The sequence below is a fragment of the Linepithema humile genome, chromosome 5 (assembly GCF_040581485.1).
Source record: "Linepithema humile isolate Giens D197 chromosome 5, Lhum_UNIL_v1.0, whole genome shotgun sequence".
Classification (NCBI taxonomy): domain Eukaryota; kingdom Metazoa; phylum Arthropoda; class Insecta; order Hymenoptera; family Formicidae; genus Linepithema; species Linepithema humile.
Genome location: NC_090132.1, coordinates 6522799 through 6546022, shown reverse-complemented (window position 1 = coordinate 6546022; position 23224 = coordinate 6522799). Strand labels below are relative to the sequence as shown.

The following is a 23224-nucleotide window of genomic DNA, read 5'->3' as shown; positions in this document are numbered from 1 at the left end:
AAAGACATTTATTCGGTTTAATAGTAATTGTACCTATTCTTAAATCTCACTCGTCCTAGAGAATAAGGTTATGCTAAATTATGCTCGCCGCTAAATAATGATCACGTGATGAGCGTAACAAATACGCCAGGTCGACAACCCTCCATATTTACTTCTGTTATCAGAAAATATTCGAAGTATTATTAAACGATAAAGCAACTTGATAACAATTAAGTGTGAGAGATTAAATTTTCTGAAGACGATATCCGAAAAATCTAAACGTTTTCGTTTTCTTCTGGAACGAGATGGTGTGGAAAGTATGATCGCCTCCCTCTACCTCGATGAAACCCGACCTTCTGATACTCTGCTAACGAGTCGGATGTGTTTAGGGTCAATTTGTCTATTATCTCGTTGTCAGTTTTATTTATTACTTCTAACATCTCTCACGACGCAGGCACATATGTGCGACTTCCACCAGTCTGAGATTCCTCGGTGCAAGTTAATTAATTCTGATTTCTTGGCGGATAGTCGTTTCAGAGTTGACGTTGTACACTTTGCGTGACTATCTTTTGAACATCGACGTATTCATATCTCGTTGCAATTTATAATACTTGAAGTTTTAGATAATCAAAATTTGTAGCTAAAGTATTATTTGTAAATCGTTAAATATTATCTGCTAAATACGATTTGTAAACTGTTAGCTAACATATCTTCGAATTACTTATTAATTTCTTTTTAATCTTTTTTTATGTCCTGTGAGGACAACGTAATTTTTGAATTAAATTAAATAGCTTTTAAATTACCATATTTTTCAGATTTTTCCTTTGTTTCTTGCTTTCCCTCTTGTCCTTCAACTACTTTATATTTCTTTTATTATATGATTACATTAGAGTTCAAAACAAATCATGCAGTGTTATGAACGAATTGCGGTTCGCAATTCATACTAACATACGCTATAGCGCTCTCTGCGCTTTCAAGTAAATTAAAAATAATACATATTTAACTACACTTTTCCCGATGCACGTAAATGCTAATATAGAAAGAATTAAAATGAATACACTTATAGATATATTTGTATATTGATAAATTCAACGTTGCCAAATCGCAACGGCTGAAGCCGTCCACAGCTGCAACGTCGAAATAAATGCAACAGTTGTGTGCCATGGGTGGACTGCAAAGAAATTTTATTACAAAAATCTGACTACTTTTATCTAATGTTATCTATCGATATTAAAATTTATTGCATGTTATATTTCGTCTTTTATATGTTTTCTCGTTCTAACGTTGTTACATGATTAAATAGATGTAAATGTAATGCAAGAACGGAGCAAGAGAAAAAGTGACAAGAAAAGATAAAATCAGAAGAAACAATACAACAATTTGATTGTATATTAATTTTCAGATATCTAAAATTCTTGATAAGAGACTTGATAAGAGACGATGCTTTAATTTATAATCTAAAGCCATCGATGCATTCTTTTTGTATTATGTATATTATTAGATATTGTATTATTTCCTATATCCTTTTGTAATAATTATCCTCATTATAGAAATCTTTCTCCTAATTTTCCTTATAAAAAATTTTTCTCCTTAGAATTTTTCGACAAAATTTTATTACTAAGTTTTCACTTGATCTTAGATGAACCCTAAACCGAGAGTACAAATAAGAGCTTCTACATTGTAGCTCCCTCGATTGATACACGACTGTGTACGTGGGTGGAGGAAAAGCCTGGTAGCACGACCGGCGCATGGGGAGAGTGAAGTTAATGTGGCAGTCGTGAGCGCGATTCCGTCGCGCCGCGTACTTGAGGAGTTGCATGTGGCGAATAAGCGGTGATACGGAAGGTGGAAAGAAGCACGAAGAAAGGAAGCCCTCGAAGAAAAAAAATATTTTCCTCTCCGAAGACAGGAACTAAATGTAATTTCTTTGTTTTCATCAAAGTGAGAAGCTCGTCCCCGCGAGTGCGCGAATTCCCGAAGATCTCGATCATCTCGCGATTCTAGATCATATGTCGAGAATCTCCATTGAACGATTGTATACACGGTTTTTTCGCTGACTATCTTTAAAAGGACAGAATCATTGGTAAGGATAAATGACATAATTAATTAATTTAAACGTAGGGTCGTTCTTATTATCCTGTCATACTATTCTGTTCCATTCCCTTCATACAGAATTGTATTCAGGAAACTCATTCTAATTTAAAAGACCGCATGACTTCTCACGTGCATCCCGTTCATAACAAGGAAGTATATGTATATGTCATACCTCGCGATTTTACAAAGAGGAAAAATATTCCTTGCACGTTCAGGTTAATCTCATATCTTTCGACCTAATACGAGATGACCTTAATTGCTAGTAATCTGTGATAAAGCATCAAATAGCATGGCAAATAATGTCTTTGTAGTGACTACGAGTCTCTTTTACAACTTAAAATTTAGTATATATTAGTATAATCAGATATTTTTTGAATAAAAAATAGTTTTCGAATATTTTTCAAAATATTTCTGAATTCTTTGTATACAAATTGCTTAAAGCGTGAAAATGACAATTTTGATTAAAAATAATCATTCTTTTAAATGTATTTAATTAATATTTTAGTTAAAAAGCCCAGTTCTTTTGCTTAAAAAATCAAAATTCGTAAAAAATATCAAAATTCGCAAAAAAATTTTCTAATAAAAACGCAAAAATTATACACTTTGTTAAAGCAAAACAATTTGTTTTATGTGATACTACTATGATATTTTTTAAGATAAAATATAATACTTGTGCTTCTCTTGTGGTGCTAATTATTGCGCTCTTCGTATTGTCGCAGATCTGGTTTCAACTGCCTACCTATGTTTACATTTAAATTTCAATTTGCTCATGTTAAGCGTAACGCACAGGTGACGACACTTCTCTGATAATAGCATACTTTGCTGATGGCATCTGCGAAAACGATCGTCAAGTATAAACTAGATCTTTTCAGCGCGATACGATCAAACAATCATACAAAATTCAAATTCAATTAATACTTTTAATTTTTTTTATTATTATATTACACATCTTTTTGCAAGTTTTGATTTTTCAAGCAAAAGAACTGGACTTTTTCACTATTATTTACACGACGTTAAGTATTTTAAAGTTTTATACTGATTTTTTCTTTTTAATTTTTGTTTCTAGATAATAAAAAAAATTCTTTTTTAAATTAACAAAAAGCAGCAAAATTTTATCACTTTTTCTGTTTCGGCAGGTAGTCACGTACTTGAGTCATCAACCCTACCTTTATTCTTTAAACGATTCCTTTCACGATCCTTGTATATTCTCTTACGTGATTACATGATCCACTTCCTTCATGCAAATCGTCACTTTCAGCCAAACAACGATGTCGCATGTCGCAAGACACGAAAGCGTTTTTGCCCGACAGTATAGGAACCCATGAACGACGAAGCCCGACACGTGGTATGAATCATTTGCTGTACTACGTGCGTGACCAGCACGACTAGAAATATTATTTTCAACGAGAGGGACTATAGATCGACAACATCTATTTTTGTAGACTTCTAACTATATTGTCCGCACAGTTATGCATTATCAATTTTCATTCAAGTTACATTAAAGCACCGAAGCTCAAACGGGGCACTCATACGGGGCACTCATACGGTCTCGCTGATTTTTTATCACAAAAGGTTTTTATCATAAAACAATGAAAGCCTGGGGCAAATTTTTAACATGCTCAAAGCATGCACTTTTTTGCAAGCCATTGTTCTGAACCAAAAGTGCGAACATTTTGTGATGACCCAGTCGTCGGTTTTGCTCGATATATCGATCTTCCGACGACAAGAGCGAGAGAGAGAATAAGAGAGGGAGCGAGAGGAGCGATTCCGGCGAGCACGCTAGGCCGCGAATGTCAAGAGTCGCGAAACAGAGAATACGAGGTCTTTAATGAGAACAATTCTACATCTCCAAACGGACTTCCGTCGAGTCTTTGTGAGAGACAAAAACGTTGAAACAAAATGAACGAGTATTGAAACTTCCGAAACTATACACATCTGAACGAAAAAATAAAAGTCGCCCAATTTTCAAAATACAATGCCGATGAAAACGCTCTCGAATAATAATCGGTTGTCTATCATTTACGTCCCGTTACACGTTGTTCATAAACGAACACTCGTGTTCTATTATTTGCTACAACACACACCCTATCGATTCAACTCAACCTCTTTTTCACGTCGGAAAGCACGCGTTGCCCCGAGAACACCCTGTAAAAGCTTCCGTAATACCAGTTGCCCGATGGCTTGCGTAAAAACTGCTTGCAAAACATTCTATGTATCGTTATTAGTAGAATCAATACTCTTGTAAAAACACTGTAAAAACATTCGCGATATTAATCGCCAAAAGCTTCGTGTAATAACCAGCTTTAAAAAATAAATTAATTTCTATCTTTCGTTATCAGAAAAATTGGAAGTAATCTATGCATTTCGTTATTTTTATGAAACTTTGATGGGACAAAAAATTATTGCTATTTTAGTATTTGATAACGTATCATAAGATAGAAGACTTTTGGCGTGAGGAAGATCATATCTTAAGTGTATCACGTCAGACAACATGTTCAATACTACGATCGTCCTAAAGTTCATTTTCTATCTCTGTTGAAAAATGATAACAGTCGTTCTAATTTGCTAATATTGATTCCGTTTCAGGGTGTCGAATATTCATTCAGAAGACTGCACTTGCTCTTAGACGAGATTGCTATAAAAACGTCCCCTATAGGAGAAGTTCAAGGAGCGTCTAAAAAAATAAGATTTTGCGAAGGAAGATAATCGACATCGATCAAGGGATGATTGATGGTCGAACGGGCGCTTACGCAACTGCGGCATTTGCAAGTGCGGGAAAAGAAGAGAAAACGCTTGATTGCAGCGGACGGTTTGTCGTCGTATAGGGAGGAAAAGAGTGAAGAAACGTTAGAGTGTGGCGCGCGAGACGAGATCGCAATGAAAGTCAATAAACCGTGATGAGTAACAGAGAGTATAGTGGTCGGAGTGGCATTAATAAATTAGTGTCTACTTGCTGCTGCAAGCAACAGCAGCGGCAGCAGCAATAGTAGCAAAAGTCCGGAGGAGGAAGAGGACGAAGAGGAGGAGGAGGTGGAGGAGAAGGAGGCGGAGGTGGTGGAGAAGGAAGACCTCGGTGCGTGCGCGGTGTGTACCACGTGTATGCATGCGTGCGAATACGTGTGACTGGCCGTGTCGATGCGGGGATTTGGCCAGTGTGTCAGTGTGAAAGAAGACAATTGACTCGTAGCCGCAGTCCGTCGGACGGTGCTCGGCACGGCGGGGGCCTTCTGACGTCACATCCTGCCCCGCGGCCTGTACGAGCCGCGATCTCATCTGGACCACGGCGCACGAAAGGTACGCAGATTCGTGCACTCGTACTGCGTGTGGCCCGCCTAAGAGTTTAAAAAGCTCGGATAAAGCGGATGCCCCCTGTCCCCTCGACCAATGTCGCGAGCTCTTGCATCACAGGCGAGACGATGATGCCTCGAGATTGTCTCGGTGAGAAATCAGGGTCTAGGGCCGAGTTGTCGACCGACAGTTTTGCATGTGCTGTTCCCGTCATCCCTTCCTCAGCTTGCATAGCCACCAAAAAATTCGAGATTTCGGATCCACTGCGCTAAATAGAACTGAATTGATATTAACCCTGATTAACCCTGATCTTTGCAGGGCCAAGGGGTCTTTTTAAAATCATTTACTGGAATATGTTTTTAAAATATATTGGATTATATTTGAAGAATTCTTTATTTTTTTTAAATAAAAATAAAATTAAAAAGCTAGAAAATTTTTCGAACGACTCAATATATGTTGCGTAATTTGTTTCAAAAATTTTCAAATATTTTTATCATAGCACCAAACAATATATAATACAATGTATGTATTATTGTTCAAGTTTCGATTCTAAAGGTTTCTTTTCTAAACTGCAATCTATAAAATAAAAAAAATAAGTAAATTTCGGCAAGGATTAATGCTAGTTCAACGCAATAGACCGCAATCTCAATATTTTTCCTCCATCAATCATTATTCAAAAATTAATGAATTTATTGCAAAATAATAAATTCATCGCCTCACGATCGAAATCGCGTTTATAATCATTGTATTACTTTCGAATAAATTTATAGTAAAGCTGTTGATTAAGTGTTATAAATAAGTTAAGAAGCAGAAATGATCGATATCGAATTGATATCATACACATGTGAATTCACATATCAAAAATGTAGATATCACTTATCAATATATATACATAATACTAGCACAACATTAGTAGACAAATAGTCATAATGGCATTGAATCGAACAAAAGTATAATCGAAATTTAATAACCAAAAATTGGTCAGAAAATTGGATTGAAATTAAATTGACAAACATCGAATGTTCCTAAATACTTGCTAACATAAAATTACTCATCATTCTTGTACAATATTAAAGAATATATTTAATTTATAAAAAAGTATATTAACATTATCCATATTATCGTCAACAAATTTAGAAACCAGTTAAAATGATATTTATCGAGACAATTTTTCCAAATTGTATAAGCAGAAAGATAAATCCTTATTTGTTTTATGTGTTTGTAATAAATCATATTAAACATAAAAATTCTTTCACTAATTATAATGTTTGTAATTAATAATTACAAAAAATATGCAAGAATATATTTTTTAGGTAATGTAGATACACGCATGGATATCGTGCCTGTTTAAACAGATAAATATATTGCAATAAAGTAAACACTCTGTGTTCAAAAAAATATTGAACTCGATATCTTTGAGCACTTTTATGTTTAACAAGAAAATTGTGAGCATCGCGCGTGATTAAAAGCTTTTGCCATTGAATACTGTTGCAAACTAATAATTTCTTCGTGATCATAAGCACAAGATTCCTCGCTGTGACGAATTTTTAGATGACGTATGATAGACTTTTTTCTTAATTGAAGCATTCCGCGAAGCGCAAACAGACATCGTAAGAGAAAGAAACAAACTCGACATTAATCATCGCGAGGATAGTGCGATAAAGATACAGAAAATATAGAACGAATATCACTTTTCCGGATTTTTTAAGTACAGTTATTCGTTATGTACAATATAATTGTATTTGATTCTTTTCCTCAATTATCAATATTTGTCAATTGTCTCTTTTCCTTTTTCCTCTTATTCGTCAAAGTTGTTGCACGCGTCTCGCTTCGTTAGATGTCAGAGTTCCAACCTTGAAAGTGCGTTTCGTATTGACTTGATAAATCGCGATGACGGGAAGAAAATTCGCAATAAATGCAAAGTGTGATTCGCAAGCATCGTAAACCAAGAGCGTTTGTCAAGGTATGCGCGTTGCAGAAAAAGTTTCATTAGAACCAACATATTCAACAGGGTGGCAAGAACCGGTCGATCATTATTCATGTCGGGTAAGCGCAACGCATGGGTCATCTTTTTTCCGTAGATCAAACCCAACTGACCCCGCAAAAGCAATACTAGCAAAACTAAAAAGTAAAGGAACTTTTTAAATTCCTAAATTAATTAAAAATATTCCTTTACTTCCTTTTTATCTCTTTGTAATGGTACAAGCTTACGATACTCCGAAGATTTTTGAAACGACAACGTTTACGGTTAGATTAGGCATCGTACGTGTAAGTCGACACGTTATTTTGTCTTGCGTATGTTGACGCTTTATTATCAAAGGCGTATTATCGGGTATATCGCTCTGTGTACACACAAAAAGAATCCATTCGGAGCACGATAGCATATGTCTGTCCTCTGAATTAAATGTAACCGGAAGACATCCCTTTGAAAGGGAGAAAAGTGAAAGATCATATAGAAATGATAACGGTAACTAACCGGTTATGCTGCATACATAATTCGTTGCATCATTCATATCGATCTAGTACCTACGTCGCCGAGGGGAAGTCGTAAATCCTAAAGTAGCAACCGCTATCGCAAAGATGCGTCTGTATTGGAGGTAGCCTTAATCGAGTCGCACCGGAAGGACAAGTGATATTAAGCCCTTTGTGGAAAGGCGCGTGGGCATCCACGTGGTCCGCATTATTAAATAGTTTTTGAGCACGAGAACCGAGTTCGAGTGATATTCAGGCATGAAATGCGTCACACTTGATCTTAATCTCGTGCCGGTTCCGATTTGATCGATTGCATTGTAAAGTAAAAAAAAAATATTGTAAAGAAGGCGGAAAACTCTATTCTGCACTTTTATTTTTAAAATTATTTAAAACTCGCATGTAAAACTAATTATATTTATTTTTTAACTTTCCAAATTTTACGCGTAAATAGAATATTTTTTTCTATCGCATTATTTTAAATTCGTAAAAATACGATCAACTTATATGTTTTTAAATTCAAATGTCGTTGCAAATTCAATTATAAATGGCTCATGAAGTTATAACAATTAAAGATAAGTGGTAATTTATTAACATTATTATTAAAAAATTGTTAATAAATGCACACGCGTTGCTAATAATTACACAAATATATTTAACTATTTAGTGATATTATAAGAATTAATACCCATTCCTGTATAAAGCAACTAGCTTAAATAAAATGTTATTAAAATCTTTACAGCGAGAAAATTGAATTATTCTTTTAGCGAATGAAGAACGATGATCCATCGCGACAAGAGGATCCTTGGGATCTTTGTCTTGCTCAATGTAATCGCAAAAATTCCAGCGAATCGCACGGATTCGCCAAAAACAGACATGATTGAAGAAACGGAAGTTTTTACTACGACGAAAAGGATTCTACCGGACAGGTGTCTTGTCAAAACGGAACCGGGACCCTGCAAGCAGTTCGTACACAAGTGGACCTTCAACAAAGCGGAAGGAAAATGTCGAACCTTTCCGTACGGCGGTTGTGCAGGAAATGAAAATCGATTTAACTCAGAAGCCGAATGCCTTCATTACTGTATCGGCGGTGCTGATCGTAAGATGTTCCAAAAATTTGTTATAAATTAACAATTGTGAGAAATCATTTTCTATTGTTAATAATAAAAATATAGAAAAAAATCTAACAAATTTAAGAAATTTGAAATTAAAAACAAGCTGATAAATGTCTGGAAACTAAAAATTAAAATATCTGCCAATTAAAATTTTACTTAACTGCAAATAAAAATCAACGGAAATTAAAAATAATTATAAAATAATTTTCTATTAATTATTTTTAGATACGCTACCGCCTTATCTTGTGACGAAAGGCAGCGTATTTGTCACATCGAGCACCACGACAACCAGCACTCCACCTCCCACGACTTCCAGCACTTCACGACCGACCTTCAAACCACCGGAACCGACAAAGCCGCCGGTACCGAAGCATCAACGAGGAAAAGTAAAGCTATCAATGTCAGCTCACGCGTTTTGTGCAAACCAATAAAATTATTCTTATCATATCATTTTACCGTAGGAATTAACTTTCATGGAAACTGGCTACGAGAAGACGTTTATGTTCGCACAAAGCAATACTTTCATCCAGCTCGATGGCCCTGGCATCAAAACCTTTCAGCTGAGGTGTAAAGATAATAATTTAATTATTTGTTAACTTTTAATGTTAACTTTTAATTCATAAAACAAAATACGCGGCATCTTAAAACCGCGGCCGATATCTTTTTACTCTTTATAAATAAATAAAAATTAATCTTAAAAACATATGTAATATTGAAAATTATAAAGATAAATAATGATTTTTCAAGTCACAAATAACGACATGATCTTGAAAATTTGTCATTAAAAGACATCTGCAAGTTTTGAGACATTTTGCATATTATAATACGTATATTCTTTTTAATATTTTCTGACAGATTATGCCGCGAGATATCTTTCAAATTTCGCACAAAACTCCCACACGGCTTGCTAGTTTATCACAGCGTGAAAGATCGTCCGGAAAGCCTCGATCCTTACGCTCTTTACGTGATAGTGGAAAAGGGTCAGCTAAAGGTAGTTCATGTATTTGGCAAGCAATCAACTAGTTTGACAGTCGGCGAAGGGCTTAACAGGGACGAATGGCATAGCGTTCTCGTGAGGATCGATGTGCATGGAGCAAAATTGATTGCTAGAGTCGACGATAAACAGGGTGAGACCACTCTAAAAGTCCTGGAACGCGTCATAAATTATGGAGTATCCGAGGAATTAGCCTCAGTCGTTCTTATCGGAGGTGAGAAAAGTATTTGCGAAACCAATAAACAATTTCTGCGCATCTTCATCATCTTATCTCTGTTTTGTCAGGATTGAGTTCCGAAGAACGATTGCACGGCGTGAAATATATAATCGAGTCCTTCGTCGGTTGCATCAGAGATATGGTTCTGAGTTCCGGAAAATCTGCCAGCGATTTGCTACCTATTCGACCGCTAATCGCGACCAAACACGAGAATGTTAAGGAAGGCTGTATCGATAAGTACGTTTGTTTATTTCGCAGACAAAGTCTGCGAAGTAATCGATAATGCAAATACTTAACTTTTTCTTATTTTGTTATTTAGATGCAGAACACGAGAAAATTTGTGCTTCGTCCCTAATCAATGTGTGAATCACTATAATAGTCTGACGTGTGACTGCTTCGGAACGAAGTACGAGGGTGAACGTTGCGACGTGTACAGTACGTAAAATAATTGGATTTATTTTTTGCTAAAAGATATATTTCACTCATTTTTTTTATACTTTAAATAATTATCTATCTTTCTAAAATTTAATTCGTGATAAATATTAAATAAATATTTTTTACAATTAATGTTAAAGCAATAAAAGGAGGAAAAAATTTTGTTTCTGAAAAATTCGAATTATACGATAAGTAGCTATCACAAAAATTTAATTATATATAACAACGATAAACTGCATTAAACAACCGAAGAAGAAATAAAATTTTTTCGTGCATCTACGGATATTCCAATATAAAAATAATGGAGTTCAAAATGTAACATTATTTTTCAGCCGCGACGATACTAACGCTGAGAGGTTCCTCATACGTGTCCTTTCGCGTGTATGATTGGAAGGATCGTGTTCACTCATCTGTCAACAGGATCAGTCTTGCTTTCAAGGTATTTAACTACAGATGCTTTATTGTAGCAAGTCGCGTCTCTCTTTCCCGTCGCAGATTCATTGATTCGTTATAGCTAGGCGTATCTTTTCGACAAAATCATAAAGAACACGCTTGATACTTTTATAAACAATTATTTTTACCTGCTAACCAATTTCTATGAAAAATTCATTGTAAATATTCTTTAAAAGAATATTGGGTTCACTTTTCGAATTATGTCACAGCAAGTTATTGTGTCTACACAATTGAATTATCGAGCGACAAATTTTTTCAGACAAAATGGGATGATTCCGTCCTGTTTTATGCTTCCGGCGAAATTGACGGGACACCACATTACGTCGCAGCTTGCATTATAAACGGATCGGTTTACGTTGAGCTCGATTTTGGGCATAATTCAAAGATCTCTACTATGCTGGGCGATTACGTCACGTCTGATCATTGGAATAACTTGACTATATTTCACAACGGATCCCTAGTCTTCGTCAGTTTAGACGATGATGTGAAGGTGCTAGAAATACCTGGAGAAAATTACAATATGATTATCGATCCGGAGATATACATCGGCGGTGGCCCAGAGCTCCAAAAGAAAAAGGGCCTTCTCTCGCACAATAATTTTGCAGGTTTGACGAAATTATCGAAAACACCTGGCACCAATTATTAATCTCTAAATTTCGTCGCTCAATTTTCTTTTTCTTTTTTCAGGTTCCTTAAAATATGTATTCTTTAACGACAAGTCAATTATATACGAACTAAAACGCTCCAATCCCATGGTGCACTATATTGGCGTGCTGGAGCCCGAATACTACGAAGCCGACGTCGAAGTCATTCCGATCACTTATCCCTTCGCAGGAAGTCACATCTGGTGGCCCATCGAGCGCACCGATTCGCTGAATTTAAAATTCGATTTCAAGAGTTCAAAGCCGATTGCAGTAGTCGCTTCGGGAAACGTGAAGAGCAATCGTGGTATTGGCTACTGGGAGGTATTTTACTGCTCTATCCTTTATTACTTCTTTTTCACATGCTCTTGCGCTTACTCGATCTATTAATAATTTGTATTTTTTCCGTATTCTTGTAGCTACGTCAAGTCAATGATGAAATTCGTTTCCAATTGATACCAGTCGTAACGGAAAACATTACGGTGTCAGCTTCCGTAAAATTTCCACCTTACAATACCTCCTGGCACGCAATCGAGCTTAATTATACAAAGGACGAGCTCAACCTCGTGCTCGACTATAAAAATAAGCAGAGCAAGCACTTCGGCACTATGACGTTCGAGCTGGGTGATAAAGTCATTATAGGAAGTGGTAAAAGCAACGCAGGTAAGTTAAACGTTTGATGTTAAGTCTGAATAATTATTATAAATTCAAATGAATCTAATACGAAGATTCTGATCTTGATAATTTAGGTTTAGTAGGATGTATGCGTGAGATACAAGTGAACAATCAAAGAATCGAACCTAGATATGTGATTAACACCGAGAGAGTAATCGGAGAAGTCGCTTTAGACAATTGTCAATTTGTGGATCCATGCAAGAGGCCGAACACCTGCGAACACGGTGGTAAATGCTCGGTGAAAGAAGACAGAATCACGTGCGATTGCGCAGACACGGGATATATGGGACAAAATTGCCACTTTGGTAAGATAAATTGTGTTCGCGATAATTCATGTATATATCCAAAATTGATTTAATATCAGTATTTAAAATAAAAAATTTAGAAATATATTTCATAGATAATCTGTTTCTATGTATTTTATAAAATTTTTCCCTAAATACATATTTATTAGTTTAATGCTTTTAAGAATTCTTAAATTTATTAATTAACTGCATAACTTTTAAATTGGTTACAGTACGCTGTGACTTTACTTTTTAATATACATGTCGTAAAATAATAAGAATCTCGTTTCAAAAAATTGTTCTATTATTTTAATAAATAATATAATAATAAATAAGAAAAAGTACTTGATAATCAGCGTATTCATTTATATTATTATAATTTAAATTCAATATGCAATTTTACATTTAGCACAATACCGAAAGACCTGCGAGGAATTGGCTCTTCTGGGATATACGCAAGATGATGTTTACAAAATCGACATCGATGGAAATGGCCGATTTCCGCCCGCCTTAGTAAAGTGCGAATTTCAATCGATCGAAGATTCGACCAAAACGATCGTCGAACACAATTTACCCTCCCAAGTGGATGTCAGATCCATCATCGAGAGCGACTTTACTTTCAGCATCAAGTATAGGCAGTTCAGCGCTGAGATGCTTCAGGAGTTGATCTCGCATTCGCTTTATTGTAGTCAATACGTAAAATACGACTGTTACAAGGCACCTTTGGAGTTGCACAGTGCCACGTGGTTCCAGTCCTCTAAAGGCACCACTGTCGATTACATCGGAGAAGTCAATCGCGGATCCTGCCCTTGCGGAAGTAAGTTCTTTTTCAAATAAATTCGCAAAATGCAATTTATAAATTTTCAACAACCTGCATTTGCGAAAATTTAATCGTGCCTTGCAAAAAAAAATATTATTTATTAATTTCACTTTAGTGAACAGAACATGCGTGCACTCCAACTTGAGCTGTAATTGCGACGTGTCCGCCGGAAATGCGGGAAAATGGTTGTCGGACGAAGGATATTACGAAACACCTGATTCATTAGGCATCATCGGAATGGTGTTTTTGCAACAGAGAGACCTCGAAGAAGATGCTCGAGGACGTATTACCTTAGGGCCACTAGAATGCGTTGAAACAAGTACGAGCCTTGAGAAAGAACAGTTATCTCGCTTAATAGACTGTAATTCCATTGATTTTCAAATAGAAACTGCCTTTGATTTATTTAACATAACTTATTCACAGAGTTAAACGACAAAACTAATAGATATTTTTGGAGCAATTATTTTGAATAATACTATTTTGCTCTTTTGTACGCAAAGATCTTTGGAATCTTTCTACAACAGATTTATAGATTCCGTTAATAATGCTTTCTAGACACACAGAAGTACGTGGTAACGTTTACGACATCGCAATCGTACATCGAAGTGCCGGGTTGGAGAAAAGGTGACATAGCCTTCAGCTTCCGAACAACCGGCGAGAAGGCTATTCTTCTGTATCAGCCACCGATTCGAAGCAACTATCCTTCCTTCATGGTTGCATTAACATCCGAATATCGATTGACCTTCCATTTCACTCTGAATACCGGTAAGGTTCGCGAACTAGAGGTGAAAAGTCGGCGCAAGTTGAATAATGGCGAGTGGCAGAAGATTTGGATCGACTACAACGACTATCACGTGAGATTCATGATCAATACCGACTTCCAAATGATAGATTTGTTGCCCGAAGAGGAGTTCGGGCCTTTCGAAGGATCTATGTTCATCGGTGGCGCTACCGCGTGAGTTATTTTCACGAAATAAATAATTAGTTTCACGGAAGAAACTCATTTACTACGACAGATAATTGATTTTGATTTCGAATCTTGATTTTATTTAACGACACTTTTAGAGAGCACTTGAAAGCTTCTTCCGTTCGACAAGGTCTCATCGGTTGTTTTCGCGGTCTCGTTGTCAACGGAGAAATATTAGATATCCACAGTTATATGTCGGTGCATCTGTCGGAAATTATCAAGGACTGCAAGCCTTCGTGTCAACCTAATAAGTGCGAGAACGGCGCCAGGTGCGTCGAGCTGTGGAGCAACTTCGAATGCGTGTGCGAGAATAAATGGGCGCACTTGGGCACTTATTGCGAAACAAGTAAACGCGTAATCTTATTCAGTTACTTGAAGAGCTTACTTTCAAGCCGTCTTAAATCCGTATTTAAAAAAAAAAGTGGAGATTAAAGTTTTCCATAGCTTTTTATTTTTTTAAATATGGATGTAAAAACTGATTGGAAGTAAACTCTTCAACTTTTGGTGCAATTATCGTTGAAAATCATGTTTATAATGTTATTTTCCAATGCAGATATCAATAATAAAGCCCTCACATTTACTTCACCCGAAGCGTTCTTGAAGAAAAACTACTTCGGATCGGACGATAACGAGGAAAGGCTACAACTGAAAAGCATGCTGCAGGAGAATATTTTGATTAACTTAAGAACCTACGATACTCATTCTCTAATACTTTACGCGAATGATCATTTAAATAACTTCGTGCATCTCTACATCTCCAACGGTACCAACATCGTGTATCTCTTCAACGCTGGCAATGAGATTAAGAACATCACAGTAGTAAATCCAAGTACGTGAGAATCCTTATCGTGAGAACAAACACGTGTGCGACGTACATATTAAAAAACATATCAATTTGTTTTTCTCAGATGTCAACACGGGAATCTCGATGCAAATCGCTATAATTCGAGGCGAGAATTGGACCACGCTACACGTGAACGAATATAATGTCACATTAAACGCAACACCCATACTTCTGGAAACGTATTCGAACAAGCCGTGGACGAATCCAGAGAAAGAAGTTTTAGCGCCGCAACGGCCACCGGCACCCCCCACCGATTATTTCCAAGTTCGTTTTTAAGAAGATATTGATCTTTTGCTTTCAACTAAACTGCCGAACTAAAATCTACAAAAATGTATCAAAAATGTCTAAAGACATCCTGACATCTTTTAATCTTTAGATCTTTATAATGCAATAAGTTTCCTGCAATATTTGTTAATATATTTTTAACATAATTAATATAAATATTAATTTAGGTAAATTTAGGAGGATTTGATCCTGATAATCTGTTGAGAGTCGGCAAGGAAGGAGCCTTAATTCACGGTTACGTTGGTTGCTTGCGAGGGCTTATGATCGGCAAGTATCTCGTTGATCTGCCGAATTTGGCTAGCGAAGCGAATCGCGAAGGCAGCAAAGTTCTTGGAGTTCTACCGAATTGTCAAATGAAATGTGACGCGATGCCCTGCAAGAATTTAGGAATCTGCACGGAAGATTTTGGCAGGCAGGAGTCCTCCTGCAACTGCGAGCTAACGTCCTATTTTGGCGAACATTGTGCCGACGGTGAGCTTTTTTGAAGTTACTTGTGTTAGAAAAAATAAATTGTTACCATTTGAAAAACCGTAATATCCAAAGATTGCAAAAGATTTAAACATTGCAAAATTAAAAAATTATGTTTTTTAAATTTTAAGACCTATTAGTGCCTCCAGAATATTTCTATGAAAAAGAATCTATACGGAACTAATCACGATACGTGAAAGATTTTTCTAATATATTTCTCCAAATTACTTCGCGCAGAAAAAGGCGCCGACTTCAGCGGAGAGAGTATACTTCAGCGCGAATTCGAGCTCGAGGGCGAGGTGAACCAGGTGAAGGTTCAGCTGGCGTTCTCGGCAAACGAGTTGCGACAGCGAACCACCGCGTTGCTGCTGATACAAACCGACAACAAGTAAAGCATCGCTCTTAATACATATTTACTTATGCGTGTTGCTTGATCATGCCTGGAGTTCTGAATATCTTTCGAAATTTGCTTTTTCCAGAAGGAGCTATTATTTACTGGTGGCCTTAACATCCGAGGGACATCTTATCTTCGAGGAGGATAGGGACGGTGCAGCAGCTTACGGCGTGCGTTTGATCGATCGGAACTTCCTGAACGGTGCACGTCACAGCGTCTATTATGTTCGCGACAATAATACGGCTACTCTTTTGGTCAGTTATAATTTCCTTCTTTTTCGAATTTCTATGCACTATATAAATTATTTATAATCCTGTAATTTTAGATCGACCGCGAACTCGTCCAATTGCTACCAATTCCGCTCGGAGCGCCGATTCCAGCGGACGAAGACGAAAGTCTGGGCGCTACGGAGATTCAGCTTGGTGGATTGAACACCACCGATCCGCGATTCAGCGCCTACAAAGGATACACTGGTTGTCTGAGCAGTAAGTGTTCCTTTAAATCTTTTCATGTTTACCACCGAGTTTTTATTACCGTGTGTTCAGACGTTTTGCTATCTATTTAATTAGATACGTTCCTCTGATAGATAAAACAAACAGCCACATTAAAAATTTATGGCTTTTCTTGCAGATGTTGTAATATCGATCAATGAAGGTGCCGGCATGAAGCCGTTGGAAGAATATATGCTCTTTACGAAACAAGGCAGCGAGACCGTCCGCGCGACGATACCCGCTGGCGTTAGAAGTGCCCAATGCGCGGTCTTTCATGCTCAATCTGGCGGTCCTGAACCGCCCAGAAACGATAGCGTGGTGAGATTTTTGGAAATTAAACCCTTCATTAAATAGCGATCTTCATTTTATATTGCACAATTCTTCGGCAACAAATAAGTATAAAAATTTAAATAGAAAGTAGCACATCTTTGATAAATTTAAAATAATTTGCAATCTCTAAACGATAGTATTTTACTAAGTAACTTATTGCAAGACTTCGATAAGGCTTCATTGAACTGAATAAAATTGAAAGTTGTTTCAAAAATTAACTAAATCTTAGATTGTCATGTCTAATTACATATGTTTTAATATATTAATTAATCAAATTAAAATTTTTGAGCCTCTAAAAAGCATCCCTTTCAACATTATTGATACCGATATAACAACGATAAAAACGACGGATGTCGAATACTCGAATATTTCGTTTAAGGGTCGTGACAAGGCATGGGTCGAGGACCCGCCGGAGAGAAATGTGTACACCTCGCAGTATTCAGGCGCCACGCAGGAGGAGCAAGGGGCAGGAACATACATTTTCATAGCTTTGTGCTGCGTTTTCGTGGCCGCGGTGATCGGGTGCATTTACGAAGTGTGGCGAAGCGCACGCAAGGATCGCCAACGACGTCGCAGTGCGGCATCCGCAGCGTCGACGACTGCCGCGGTCGCTTCCGGCTCGCAGCGGTGGCAATCACAACAGTACACGGAATCCTTAGTGACCGGCTCTAACGTGAAAACGGTTGGTTTCAAGAACGTGGACGATGACAAAAGGCCAAACGGCACTCATGTGAAAGTACCAAGTGCCAAAGAATATAAACCGTTGCCAAACACGGATCCCAAGGACTTAATAAACGACAAGAAAGTTCACATAAAAGGTACTCTAATCTATTTCTATTTGTAGATGGAAGTGAGAGAAAGTTGATACTATGAAATAGAACTTTTCTTAATTTTATATGTATATTTGTATATAATTGTCCACAAAAATAGGCAACTATATATTTTATTGTATATTAAACTGTAATTTAATATGTATATTTTTCTGTACATTGCAGCAGACGAAGAACCAGAGAAAAAGGAGCTCCTAGGGGTAAATACAGGCATCGTCACTAAAGCTGCGAAACCGAATCCATTCGTAAAGATTTTTTCTTTTTTTTCTTCAAAAAGACTGCATATATTAAGCTTTGCCAGGCTTACAAGAAGGCTTTTGCATGTATTTATGGAATTCACGCGTTGGACATGTTACAAACATTCATTCATGTTATGCAATGCATTTCTGCAGAATTATTGAACGCATAGGGAGAAAATACATCGATCGAATTCTCCCGCAAAGTACATCGACTTGCATCCGACATCACAATTTGCACTAGATCTATCAATAAGCACATAGCGTTACGAAGAAATACATACAAGTATTTGATCGAGATAATAGTACCTTCAAACTTCCATTGTCACTTTCAATCCAAATTCTCAAAGACAATTTTCATGTTCACACATTCGCGCTTTGCCGAAACAAACATAGCACAATATTTTGCATATCGTCCTAATTCAAGAAATCGCCGAGTAATTTTTTTTTATTTTTCTCCAACAGTCGATGGAAGATCTGCAAGAAGAGCCTGAGCTGGAAGAGCGCGAGGAGAAAGAGGTGGAAGAAGAAGAGGAGGAAAAAGAAAAGGAGGAAAACACGAAAGAGCCAGAGGTGGACGAGAATAAAGAAGAAGAGGAAAAGAATGAGAGCAACGAACAAGATGACGAGCTTCTGCTTAGGCCGGTAAGAAACAAGACGGCAAGGAGAGTTTCCTTGACCGACGAATTGGACCCAGACGACACGCGGGGCCTCCTCGAGACAAACTTCTCCGTGACGGGTCTGAATGAGATCAAAACCGAGCGTATAATTCCCAGAGTGAATAACACCACGAAAGCTAACGATAAGAATAACACCATGCCGAAAAGGCCGATGAGTCTCGATTTAAACGCGCCGATTAAGTTCAGAAAACTTCGCGGAGCAACTCGGCCCGAGAAGGTCACGGCGAAGTTGATCGATGATAACGATGTGAATCATCAGTCTCGAGGTAGAGGCTACGTCAGCCTCGCGTCCACGTTACGCACTCAGTAATCAAATCGACTGACGACAATAATTAATTACATTCAAAAGTCACCGCGTTTCGACGATTGTGAATACCGTTTCATGGAACGAACGTTCTTAAACGACAATCATATAGATAATATGTACATGTAAGCCAATGTGATATAATCGCAATTCGAGCATAACAGAATCGCTGAAATATAACTGCCTAACCAACTGCTACAGAAGTTTAATCCGGAATTTCTAACATTTCATTAAAACACATTTATGAATTCGGCATTTGTAGTACTTAATCATTTTCTAAAATATATAACTTAGGCACCCATAACTGCTAAACTTATAACTACTAAAAATCACAGTTTGTCGTGAAAATAAAATTTATGATTAAGAAACAAAATAGTGCAGCGTAATAACACGTGTCATTGTAACAATAACTGATGATTAATCGATGCAGATTCAATAAATTGCTTCGGAATCGCCGCGTATTGTTTAATGCGTATCGTTGCAGTCATTACTAATATTTTATCTGTACTTTACAATGCTTTTCCTATTTAATTTTATGAATTCTTTACGAAAATAGACGGTTGTTTCAAAGTTTGGCTCGTAGTGGCCGCATTCGGAGAGAAAAAGACGTTCGCATAATGTATTTAAAGTTAGCTTATAGTCGAGCACCTGTTTGCGTTTCTTATTATGTAGCATGTGTTGTCGTCAGTATTTTTCCAGTATTGATTAGTTACAAAAAAAGCCATACGTACTTAGCTCGAGTGAAATATTATTTTAAGATTCTAATGCCTTGTAACAACTCAAGGATAACGATGAAAGTAGTATTTAAAAATAAATTTACAACGAGATAAAATGATAAGAAACTATACTTCGAGATAAGATGATGCAAATCGTTATCTTAAGATACAAACCACGTAGTTTTATTAAAAAAGAAAATTAAAATAAGACATATTTTATCGATTAAAGTCACCCATGTATTTTACGACACCACTGTATCTGACGCCACGCAATTAACTAAAAAAAGATCACCATAGCATAGATTAATGTTATTACCATTTAAGCTTACAGTGTACGCCAAACAAACTATTCACTTATCGATAAAATTATTTTGAATATTGCAAATTACAAATTTTTCGAAACATAAGTTTATTTTCAATACGCAATATATATGATAATTGTATAGTTTGCTTTGTGTGTACACTTGCAAGCCTTATTTTAGTTTGATTTCGCTGCTTCGCGCAATTGTAGAGTGTGTGGCGTTTATGTGCTTTTGGTGGCGATCAAAATAATCATGCTATCAAACTCACAAAATTCACATACCGTGAAAGCCCAAGTCATCCGAGAATATCAAGCCTGATCTATTCGTCAGATTTTAATACGAGGTGCCATATTTTCAGCACAAGAATTGGTCATCTAGAACGAGTGTCGAGGAGAGCGTTATACCGTTAGACTCCATTATAAAACCTGACGAAACGAAAATACCGTGCAAACTATAGAGGTACGGACGTCGATAATAATCTGTTACGAATGTTAACGCGACAATCGCATCTTAACCTGGTCTCTGCAGTCTCTGATTCTTTTCCTGACCGCGGGATGCAATTAATTATTCACGATACGATGCATCTAAATCTGCTTCCCCGGATGCAATTAACAGGAAGTTACTTATGACAATGTTATTATGAATTGAGAATTATTTTCGTTATTAATATTATTGTCACTATCTCATAATTAAATTTAAATAAAAAATCATTATTTATATGTAAAGAACTTAAATATATATATATATAATGTACTTTGTTGCATATAGATAGTTAGATGATCAAAATTAGACATAATACTTTATCATCCCAAAAAGTCAATTACTATTTTACATTTCGCTATTTTAATTTTTGGAAATTGTTATTACAATTATCATCGTGTTACTGCAATTTTATTTACCGTAATATTTTTGTTTAATAGTTCATAATAACATAGCTGGCGAATGAAAGTCATGCGTTGCGTGATCGAATGTATTGCTTGCACGATATAAACGTGACGATGCATCCCATACGGAATGACGAAAAGATTTATATTCTTTTAAAATAATTAGCCGCTAGGACATTAACCCGTGAGTCTCATGAGACGTTTTATAGTATGTTATATACGCACGAAGTGACAAAGAAAATATACAAGTTTTTCCATTGATTCGTGTTTGTTACATCGTTGCAACCATCTCTCATGCCGCTCCTACTGCCAAGCATCTTCTTGCAAATTCGTCATCTTTTCTTACGACAGTTTCTCAATTCGGGAATAATCGTACAATTTGACAGATTTAAACGCCATTTACAAAACATTATACTCTGGCCAGCGCATTTTATATAATTTTACTATAATTGCTCCTTATTTCATTATAAAGGCAAGCATGTGCAGCATGATATGCTGATAATAATTTAATGGTTTTATTAATTAAAAAAAAGTATAAAAATTTATTGAAATTTATTAAATTTTAAACGATCTCTAAAGTATATAAATCGAGAAATAATCTCGGAGATGAAACCTATATAATATTTTATAAGTTGAGTTTTGGATGTTGCAGAGAGGTATGTATAATCGTTGTGCCTTTATCACCACAAATTTATCAATATAAATAACCATAATCATATTTAGTTTATAAAATCGAAATCAATATACCAATGTCTGGCGTAAATTATACCAATATTCCCAAATTAAGTTAATCATCGAAGAATATCCTGCTATCGATCTATGAATATCCTACCATGAGGAAATATTGATGCAACTTGTTCTCGTGAATGTGCACGAATGCACCAATCGAGTGGAATTGATTAAAATCGACATAGCTTTGTTTCCAGCATGAGGGAAACATTCACTTCATTGCATGCACGCTTTGAGCTACAGAAGTCTCTGAGTGAGGCCACTTTGTGAGGCAAGCCTGTTTGAAAGTGTCTAAGCACATTGTTCAATATATGTACTAACCAGAAGTGCATCTTTTATTTTACCGTTATGATATATCACGTAGATATATCACGCGAGAGAACTTTAAAAACCAAACCTTCGCTCTATTTAGGCGCCTGCGGACCAAGACAATTGGAGACAATCAAAAACGCAAGGAAATTTTTTAGGTTTGTAATATAAATGCAAAAAAATTTTCCTCAAGCGTTTAATCTAATAGCATAATAAATTTTAAAATATAGAATAATTTCCATTAATAATCCACAATCTGAAAAGATATACAAGTTCTTATATTGCTAATAATTTCTCTTAGCAAAAATAATTATAAAATAATCATATGTTACTTAAATAATTATGAATGCCGAAAGATATTAATCAAAAAACATTGTAATTGCTTTTCAACAATTTCGACTCTTATATTTCCTCACTAATTTCTATGATCAGGTAATGTTAATTATAAAAACAATTTTATTTTAGCGTCAAGAAAACCGATATTCTTCAATCTGTCTCCTATCATCTTGCCGGATGGCCTACGGACTTTCAGTAATCCACTAAGTTATCTCGGTGGTCCAATATTGCCACCGAGAAATAAATCTGTTGAATCGGTATTGTCGTTGGATTGATCGCGAATCGTCTATACTTTGCTCTAAGAGGGACCATCGCAAACGTTCGCAAAAACGATATTACTTTCTCTGATTAAGAGCAGAAAATCTCAAAAATGTTGAGCGCCAAATTAATATGAATATCACTTATGACAAATTTATAAAAGTATACTATGATGTCAAATAAACTAAGTGCCAGATTATCCAAATAACAAGTCTAAAATATACTAAAAATATGCAAAACTAAGATATATTTTGAATTTCTACCTTCTGAGAAACTTAGTTAATTATTTGCTCCAGTAAGTGCAATTTAAAAATACGTAAGATATCTGTTTCAGATGTATAAATTTAATTAATATCAAAAATAATTTTTAAGCACTTAACATATTTGGCATTTTCCG

General features: G+C 36.1%; 1 protein-coding gene across 5 annotated transcripts; it reads left to right on the top strand.

Annotated features, from left to right (window-relative positions):
* Window positions 1-1717: 1717 nt before the first annotated feature.
* Window positions 1718-22784, top strand: axo (axotactin). Of its 5 annotated transcripts, XR_001100863.2 has the most exons (30): window positions 1719-2062; window positions 4660-5367; window positions 8598-8929; window positions 9171-9331; window positions 9407-9510; window positions 9801-10153; window positions 10225-10393; window positions 10476-10591; window positions 10924-11030; window positions 11304-11649; window positions 11732-12009; window positions 12105-12348; window positions 12435-12665; window positions 13054-13461; window positions 13580-13783; window positions 14020-14419; window positions 14530-14777; window positions 14985-15260; window positions 15340-15539; window positions 15728-16031; window positions 16266-16416; window positions 16508-16676; window positions 16748-16907; window positions 17053-17231; window positions 17623-18061; window positions 18239-18318; window positions 18775-18954; window positions 20670-20770; window positions 22337-22391; window positions 22699-22784. XR_001100863.2 is itself a non-coding variant. In XM_012367753.2 (28 exons), the coding sequence occupies exons 4-28, from the start codon at window positions 8611-8613 to the stop codon at window positions 19297-19299; spliced, it is 6171 nt and encodes a 2056-aa protein (XP_012223176.1). In that variant the 5' UTR covers window positions 1718-2062; window positions 3332-3418; window positions 4660-5367; window positions 8598-8610; the 3' UTR covers window positions 19300-21456. The 5 variants fall into 5 exon arrangements, 4 of the variants coding, with proteins under 4 accessions (XP_012223176.1, XP_012223178.1, XP_012223175.1 ...); XM_012367753.2 differs by lacking the exons at window positions 22337-22391; window positions 22699-22784 and adding an exon at window positions 3332-3418 and having other exon boundaries at window positions 1718-2062; window positions 18775-21456; XM_012367757.2 differs by lacking the exons at window positions 22337-22391; window positions 22699-22784 and having other exon boundaries at window positions 20670-21456.
* The last annotated feature ends 440 nt before the right edge of the window (window positions 22785-23224 follow it).